At 34.9% G+C, this 9,300-nt stretch overlaps 1 protein-coding gene across 1 annotated transcript; it reads left to right on the top strand.

The window, feature by feature from the left end:
* The first annotated feature begins 4,779 nt into the window (after positions 1–4,779).
* Positions 4,780–6,578, top strand: LOC131010080 (GRAS family protein RAM1-like). Its single transcript, XM_057937472.1, has one exon. It carries the CDS (start codon positions 5,076–5,078, stop codon positions 6,450–6,452), a length of 1,377 nt encoding a protein of 458 aa, XP_057793455.1. The 5' UTR covers positions 4,780–5,075; the 3' UTR covers positions 6,453–6,578.
* The last annotated feature ends 2,722 nt before the right edge of the window (positions 6,579–9,300 follow it).

Consider the following 9,300-nt stretch of genomic DNA (forward strand, 5'->3'; position numbering starts at 1 on the left):
TATCTCCATCGGTAGTTCATACAGCTTGTTGCCGTAATATTCCACCGTTTTCTGAATCTCCCGCAAGTTGACGTTGTCGGAAGAGTCTGGCTCGATCTTGTGGTAGCTCGGATAAGCTACTCCCGCCTTGTCTTTTTGTTCCATCAATCGTGTGACTGATGGGCCTCGTCTCTGGTCCGTTCAATCGCCGTTCTGGTGGCGGCGAGTCCCATGAGGTTCTCATGGTAGAATTGGATACTCGTGATAATATCACGAATAATCTCGACATCTTCTCCTCGTCGTACGTTGGTAACGAGGGCTCGATTGTTCCAGTTGAGTCCGTCTAGTAGACGGGTAATTTCACTCTCCAAATGTTGGAGAGAATTCCTGTATGGTACACATCTCGGACACTCGTCCGGATCCATAAACTTTTAATGGAGTCTCCTCCCACATGGGTTAATAATAAAATAAACTAAAAATTATATAATTCCTCTATAAAAACCCGCTCTGATACCATTTTAAACAAGGATCTTTTAAACTGTTTTTTGCTCGAAAGTACGTGGCGTTGTCTCACAGTCCAGACCCAGATTACCAGGTAATCTATCGGGCACGAGGAAAGTTTCCAGCCGATATACCATTCAAGCCCAAACTTATACATGTTTTAGGTATAAATTGTCTTAAAAAATTTTCTGGGGTGAATTTACAAAAGATCATTCAAGAGGGGTTAATCTAAATATTCAAGACATGGAAAAGTGCAATTTGAGACAAATCTCAAAGTTGGTATATTTTCTCGCAACTATGGAAAGCTAGGAGGCAAAACAAGAATTGGAGCAAAGTTCACATATTTTGGGGCTAACATCCCATTAAAAATATTTAATTAGATAATATTTTTTTTTTCAAATTACTTAATAAATATATAAAAAACTATGTCACAATCATTTAAAAATCAAAATTTTAAAGAAATTACCTTGCTCTAAAATTAAATACGTACTTTCATTAAAAGCGTGTGGTATGGTGAAACATCTAAAGCTAATTGAACAAAAAAAGCTAGGCCTTCTCATAAAAATTCCGTTGAGCCATATAAACGAAATATTTACATATAGGGATGTCAATTTACCCGCGGGTAATGGATACCTGCGAAAATTCAAACCTATTATTAGAGTGGGTTTGAAAGGCATTTAATATCCACAGATAGTTTCGTGGTTGCAATTCACTATCCATTTAGTTCGTGGGTATGAATTTGGATACTTACTATTCATACCCGCGAAACCCATTTACCTGCAAAAAATATCTACGAAAATACCCGCCAATTACCTGTGAAATACCCGTCAACTACCAATTAAAGTTGTTATAAATTTATAATTAAATTTTATTTCGCGGGTATCCAATGGATAGTGGGTGGCGGGTATCTGACGGATAGTGGGTGGCGGGTATTCGACGGATAGCGGGTGGCAGGTATTCGACGGGTAGCGGGTATCCGCGGGTGACGAGTTTGGATACCATTTGATATCCATGGATAGTTTCGTGGTTAAAAATCACTATCCATTTAGTTCGTGAGTATGGGTATGGATAGAAATTATCCGTATCCGTCGTACCCGATTGCCATCCCTATTTGCATACATAATGTTAGCAGGAATTATCCCGGGTCAAGAGTATATAAACGACAACCTTTATCAATGTGCTATATTAAACAATTCAACAATTACATAAGTTATAATTATTAAATACATGTACATATAATACCTATGTGAATCTATATATTGTTGGAGCTCCGATTTTTTCGGGGCCCTGCACAATCGACCATCTCACGCAGGGCCCAAAATCGCCCCTACAACTATATAAAGAAGGTCTCCATACATACATCCACATGGCAAACCACTGCGCTGAGTGGTCCGGATTGTACGGATATTCATATATTAGAATTTGTAATATATATATAGTATATATTTTAAGAAATGCTCTTATTTTAGCTCTGTCCTATATATATATATATAGTGAGAATGTTATCTTTTTTTTAGAAATGAGAATAAATAAATTTACGAATAAGCTGCTTGTATAATGCACGAATAGTCATATTCAGTTAATATGGTAAAATTTTCGACTCCTTCATGATTCAAACCCAAATTTGAATAGTTATTCGTGAATTACAAGCAGCTTATTCCTAGATTTTATATAGACTTATTTATTATTTTCAATATTTTTTTAAAACTCATGCCTCCCATTCACACCACATTTATCATGGTCTAGGGAGTATATGACAACCAATGTATTTATTATATATTCAAATAAACAACCTAAGATCTCTCACAAATGAGCGTCTTTGAGTGACTCAACTTTGTCACTTGAGCTAGGCCTCATCATTCGCTGAATATTAGGTGTATAATAAATTAATAATAACACATTATCGAAAAAATTTGATTTTTTTTTTTTAGAATAATCGTAGATTATGTTAACACACTTGTACATAATATGACAAATGAAGAAAGAAGGATGAAGGATGAAGAGACGTTTTATATAATCTTAACACTGCGGTTTAACATGCAAAAAAATTACCTGAGATTCCCATGTCTTTTTTTGAGGCAAGATTCCCATGTTGGCCAAGATGAAATTGTAATGCATGAATTATGTAATTATGTGCAATCCATAGATAATTGCGGATAATAAAAAATATGTGAATACGTAAAGATAAACTTTTAAATTTGTGTAACCATAATTAACGTGATTACATAAAGCATAAATTAAGAAATAATCAGTTACAATAATTAACAAATTATCATTATAACCTTTAATATATTTCGAAAAATAAAATCAAAGTTAATATGGGCTCCTAAATTCATCTCATTTCTCATTTTAAGTTTTTATCCTATTGGATCAATTCTCTATATATATACTTCCACCATTCCTTCTCCTTTTGAGGACCTTATTCAAAAGAGAATTCAGTACCTTTTGATCGAATACAAATAATCACATTTATTGTAATTGTATATATTTATATTTATTATCATTTTGGTGAATTAATTAACGTTTTGTTTTCAATCACCCACTTCTAAATTTATTGCTCATTTGGTTCATAAAAAAATTACCATAATTTTCCTTTTGATTTGTCTACAATTTTTTTTCACTTTCATATATAATAGTAGAACTCACACAACTCCACTTATATTTAAAATGAGCCCTTACTCCACTAACAACTTCATTCACATTTTATTAAAATTATGTAGAAACATCTTATCAACGGATGTTGATAAGCTGTATTTTATTGTTTTGAACGTAAGTAGTTGGTTACGAGCCATATGCAAGAATTCTCTGTTTTCTTTTAATTTTTGTGAAAGGCAATGACTAATTTACCCCTATATCACAATCTAAAAACTGCATACCTTTTAGATATAGAACTTTTTAGAAGGGGCCCTATTTGACCTACCAACTCATGACTTAAGACCATTGATGATAATGCATACATCATATTCCAATATAATAGGCAAATAATATGAGTGACCCACCCACAATTACTTTGAATGATAACTTCCATAAATAAAAATGATCTAGTACCACATATCTTGACGAATTGAATAATTTTGAGCTTATTCAATAATATAATCTTTCAAATATTCAATTTTGTTTTTTTACAATCAGATGCCTATCTTTTATTTGAGTTCAAAGTTTCCAATTTATTACTCCATTTACTTTGGACATGATTGTCTAATGCTCCACGTCAGCTCTACAACAAAAGTGTTGCCGCAATAAGATTCTCTATTTCATAATTTAGTGTGTAGCATCATATACCACTCTTAATTTATTGTAATTTTTAATTATTTTTTTCAATTTTAATTTATTATACTTTAATATAATATAAAGATAATTAACAAGGGTTCACTCATCCAAATAGGATTTATAATTATTTTTTTATACTAGCAGAAAGAACGTACGTTGTACGTGTAATTAATGTTATTTTATTTGATAATTTATTATTTTTGAAATTTTATTAATTCATTACTTTTATTAAATAATTTATTGAATGAATAAATTTATCTATAAGCCTTATCAATAACTATAGATATATATCACATAGATTTAATGTAATATCTTATGAATTAATATATTCTTATAAATATATAATATGTAAAATAACTTTAAAATAAAATATGTAATAAGGGTAAAATAGGCAATCCACAAGTTGTGCCTTAGAATGCCTTAGGCTCTTATTCTATTAGTATAGATTTATTTGAATTAATAATAGATTATTTGGGTTAATTAATTCAAAGTTAGGGTATATAATTTTTTTAAATTTTAATTTTTAGTGACAAATATTAATTATAGTTCATATATAACAATAATTTTTATTGTATAAAAAATAATTATAAAATAAAAAAATTAGGAATGATACACCATGATACATACTCTACTAAATTGTGGGACAAAGATTTCATCCGTTCTTTCCCCGCCTTTGGGATCCACCTCATATTTAGACATCCGCGACAGCTGCCAAACGACGTTTTTCGGCAGCAAAACTTGGCATCTATATATGCATGGAAAATACAATAGCTATCTTAAAACGCATAAAAATGTCCAATTATCGTCAAACAGAGAAACCAAACCCTGTACCACTTTCCAACCTCTTTCTCACAACTATTTTCGTATGACGGAAAGTCAAATAAATTTGGTTTTAAATGTTGGAGAAGAAAGAATCTAGAAGTTTTTTAAAAAAAATTAAATAAATTTTGAGGAAAGAAAGAATCTAGAAGTTGGAACATGAGATTTTGTGCAAATTGGACAAAGTCTCGATGCCGACGGTTGGTATATTAGATGCTCCAATTTATTTTATGATTTCTCGACAGCATATACATGTCATTTCTTGACCTCTCCGACCTGCCCCGACACTACATATACCCTTTTCGCAGCGTTCAAACAACGGAAAAAGAAAAAAAAAAATTGCAATCCAATTCTTGACCTTGAACGTTGAATATTAAGCCCAAGAAAGATACCTTTTCTTTCTCCATCACTATACGTATGAATATGGAACAATTCAAGTAAATGATGTTGGGTCATGAAATTCCCCTCTCTCTAGAAACCAAACCTCTCGATCTGTTTTGTCTCTCATGTTGGAGATGGAGGAGGAGGAGTTCTTGACCCTCAGACTCTCCATAGCCCCGGCCCACGATCACAACCGCGAGGGGAAGAGGAAAAGGAACATAATAGAAATATCAAACTACTCGAGCTCGAGTGATGAAGAGGAGGGCAAGATCTTGGGCCTCCTCCAAATGAGAGAGAGAATGCTAAAGGCGGATCATCACAACAAGAGACAAGATACCGATGCAAAGGGGCTGCACTTGATCCACTCCCTCCTCATCGCCGCCACCTCCGTCAACGAGAAAAACGCAACATCCGGAGTCGAAAACCTCCGCCAACTCTACGAGCACGTCTCTTTGAGAGGCGACTCCGTTCAAAGAGTCGCTGCCTACTTCGCGGACGCCCTCCTCGCCCACCTCCTCACCCGAAAATCCCCCTTCTACGACGCCATAATGAAGCCCCCCTCGCCCTCGGAGGCCTTCTCCGCCTTCACATCTCTCTACAAAGCCTCACCATTCTTCCAGTTTGCTCACTTCACAGCAAACCAAGCCATTCTCGAAGCCTTCCAGAGAGATGCAAGCAGTAGGGCTCTCCATGTTGTCGATTTCGACGTCTCCTACGGCTTCCAATGGCCCTCCCTCATGCAATCCCTCTCAGAAAACGCCACCCCCACAAACAAGATTTCCTTAAGGATCACTGCCTTTGGCCCCCATATGGAGGAAATTCAAGAAACTGAATCAAGATTGGTGAGCTTTGCTAAAGGCTTCTGCAATCTCGTTTTCGAGTTCCATGGCCTAGTTAGAGGATCCAAGAATGTGAAGGTGAAGAAGAGGAAGAATGAGACGGTTGCTGTAAACTTAGTCTTCCATCTCACCTCACTCAAAACTCTCTCCAAAATCTCAGAAACTCTAAGCTATGTCCACTCTCTCAAGCCGTCGGTTATCGTTCTAGTCGAGCAAGAAGGAAAATGTAGCAGCAACAAGTTTCTACCAAGATTCATGGAGTCACTGCACCAATTTGCAGCCATTTTTGACTCATTGGATGACTGCCTTCCATTAGACAGCGCTGAGAGGCTGAGCATTGAGAGGGATCATCTAGGGAGGGAGATTAGGAGTGTCATAAACTACGATGGAGACGACGAAGAATCTTGTCCAAGATTTGAGAAGATGGAGACATGGAGTGGGAGGATGGAGAGGAGGGGCTTTGTGGGTGTTGAGCAGAGCTGCAGGGCTGTGATGCAGGCGAAGCTGCTGCTGAAAATCAGAAGCCATTGTTGCCCTATCAAGTTTGATGGAGAAAATGGTGGTTTTAGAGTTTTTGAAAGAGAGAATGGCAAAGCTATCTCTCTAGGGTGGCAAGATAGGATTCTGATCACAGCCTCTTCTTGGTGCTCTGCTGTATCATAAAATTCTTGTATGAAATGACATTCTTTAGTTCTTTTTCATTTTCTTGTAATTTCATTTTGTGATTCGTTTAATTACTGTATATTCCGTAACCAAGATGACATTATCAATATACACGTGTTCATTGATGACATTATCAATTTACATATGTTATCGAATTATTTTAGTTGTTCTATGATTGTTTGTTGGATAAATTACTTTTCAAATTATTTTGAAGTTGGTTTGTGACTGAAACAAAACACCACACAAACCCTAACACGGAGGATGCATTTAGATTACTTTTTTTTTTTTTTTCATTTTTTTCCAAATTTTCTCTTTAGTTAAAAAAATATCAAATTGTCGAGCTTAGATAGATAAAAAAAATAATATAGTCTAATTCATTATTTAGTAAAATGAATTGAAACTTTGATATATCTCAAAGTCCTTAAAAGCATCCACAGTGGTTGAGTAAGCTCCTTACTCAATAGAGTGGGGGACCACTTATGAGTAAGGAGCTCACATTGGGATGACTCATTCTCTTACTCATTCTTTTTAGTTTTGATTTTTGTATTTTTCATTTAACTTTAATTGCACAAATTTAAATATCAAAATTTACTTCAAATTAAAATTGCATTAATTTTAAAAACCTACAAATTACATAAAACTTAAAAATTTAAAAACATAACCTAAAATAACTATTCCGTCGGACGAAGACGACGAAGTATCATCGAATCATTCGACCATTTTTTGGAGGAGGATAATTAATTGAAGTAGAGAAAAAGAGAAAGAGAGAAAGAGAATGGATGAAGGTGTGAATGGTTTTGGAGAAATGGGAGGTATTTATAGGAAGAAAAATGCCAAAAAAAAAAAAGAAATGAGAAACGGTCATATGACCGTTTTAAAAAAAGAATTAAAAAAATTAAAAAACCGGCTGAAATAGCCGTTGAATTCAAAAGCTTCGTTTTTTTTTTTTTTTTTTTTTTTTTTTTTTTTAAATGCAGGCGTGCATTGCACGTGCTCAAGAAATCAGCGAATGAGCCTTGTTTAATCGAGTAAGACTTGAGCTGCCCACCACCCACAATGGTTTATTACTCGATGGGCAGCTTACTCGAGTAAGGCCCACGAGTAAACCACTGTAGATGCTCTAATAATTTCTAGTACTTTACTTAATTTTGCTTGATTTATATTTGATTATCTTATTAAAATGATGATATTATTGGAAAAATCCTAATAATGAAGATTAAAATACTCAATTATATATCTGCCCGTTCATGAAAAGTAAACACCCCTCAATAAATAATAGAACTATATTAGTAAGTTTCATAATCATAGATCATATAAATATCAATGGTGCTGATTAATTTATAGTTAACAGAATGAAGATGGTATCCTTATGATCCTTCCCCTAATAAATTATATATATATATAGGGTTGGGTTCCGGTGGATCCCTATGCTTATAATAGATCCGTAGATCCAAATCTAGACCACACATTTATGACATGTGGCGCATCAAGATGGTGACACGTGGCAAGGCATTTCAAGGCAAAATCTGGCGAGGGGTAAAATTGGAATGTAATTTTCGAAAAAAAAAAAAAAATTAGATTTTCTCAAAATAGGTATATTTTAGATGCATAAAGTTTCATACGAGAATGCATGAACTTTCATATAAAAATGCATAAAGTTTCATATAAAAATGCATAAGATTTCACCCCACCCCCCACACCCCTGAACCCCACCCCACCCCAGAACCCCACCCTACCCACCCCCTACCCCCCACCCACCCCCCCACCACCCCAAAAAAAAAAAAAAAATTATTTTTTTAAAAACTGATTTTCTTTCCACTGACCCACCCCTATCCCCCACCCACCCACCCACCCACCCCCCCCCCACAATTTTTTTTTTTTTTTTACTTTTTATTTTCTCAAAAACTGATTTTCTGACCACTGACCCCCCACCCCCCACCCCCCACCCCACCCCACCCCCCAAATTTTTTTTTTTTTGAAAATCAGTTTTGAAAAAAATAAAAAAATAAAAAAAAAAATTGGGGGGGTGGGGGGTGGGTGGGTGGGTGGGGGGGTGGGGGTGGGGGTGGGCCAGCAATCAGAAAATCAGTTTTTGAAAAAAAAAAAAAAAAATTGGGTGGGGGGTGGGTGGGGTGGGGGGGGGGCAGGGGCAGGGGTGGGGTGGCGAAACTACCAGATTTATTAAAATGAAATGCATTTTTTGTATAATTTAATGCATTTTTATGTGAAAACTTTATGCATTTTTGTTTGATTTTATATGCATGTGAAACATGCCTATTTTTGGGGGGGTGGTAATGGGGAGGGTTGGGGGGTGGTGTGGGCTGGATTGGGGGGTGGTATGGGGTGGGGTGGTGAAAATACCAAAATTGGAAAAATTAAATGCATTTTTCTGTTCAAAGTTATGCATTTCATGTGAAAACTTTATGCATCTTTGTGTGAAACTATATGCATCTAAAATATATCTATTTTGAGAAAATCTAAAAAATATATATTTTTTAAATTATTAAATCCGAAAATTACATTCCAATTTTACCCCTCCAGATTTTGCCTTGGAATCCTTGCCACGTGTCACCATCTTGATGCGCCACATGTCATAAATGTGTGGTCAAGATTTGGATCTAGGGATCTATTATAAGCATTGGGATCTATATGATCCCATTCCTTTATATATATATATATATATATATATATATATATATAATTTTATTTAAAATAAGAACGAAGTACCATTCTCAATCTTTGGATCAAAAAGATTATTGTGGATGCATTATCTTAAAGGGTGTTTGGCTAAGCTTATTTAGTTATTTTAAAGAGCTTATAAGCTCCACCAGCTTATAAAATATTTCAA

Source organism: Salvia miltiorrhiza, chromosome 2 (assembly GCF_028751815.1).
Source record: "Salvia miltiorrhiza cultivar Shanhuang (shh) chromosome 2, IMPLAD_Smil_shh, whole genome shotgun sequence".
Taxonomy (NCBI): Eukaryota; Viridiplantae; Streptophyta; class Magnoliopsida; order Lamiales; family Lamiaceae; genus Salvia; species Salvia miltiorrhiza.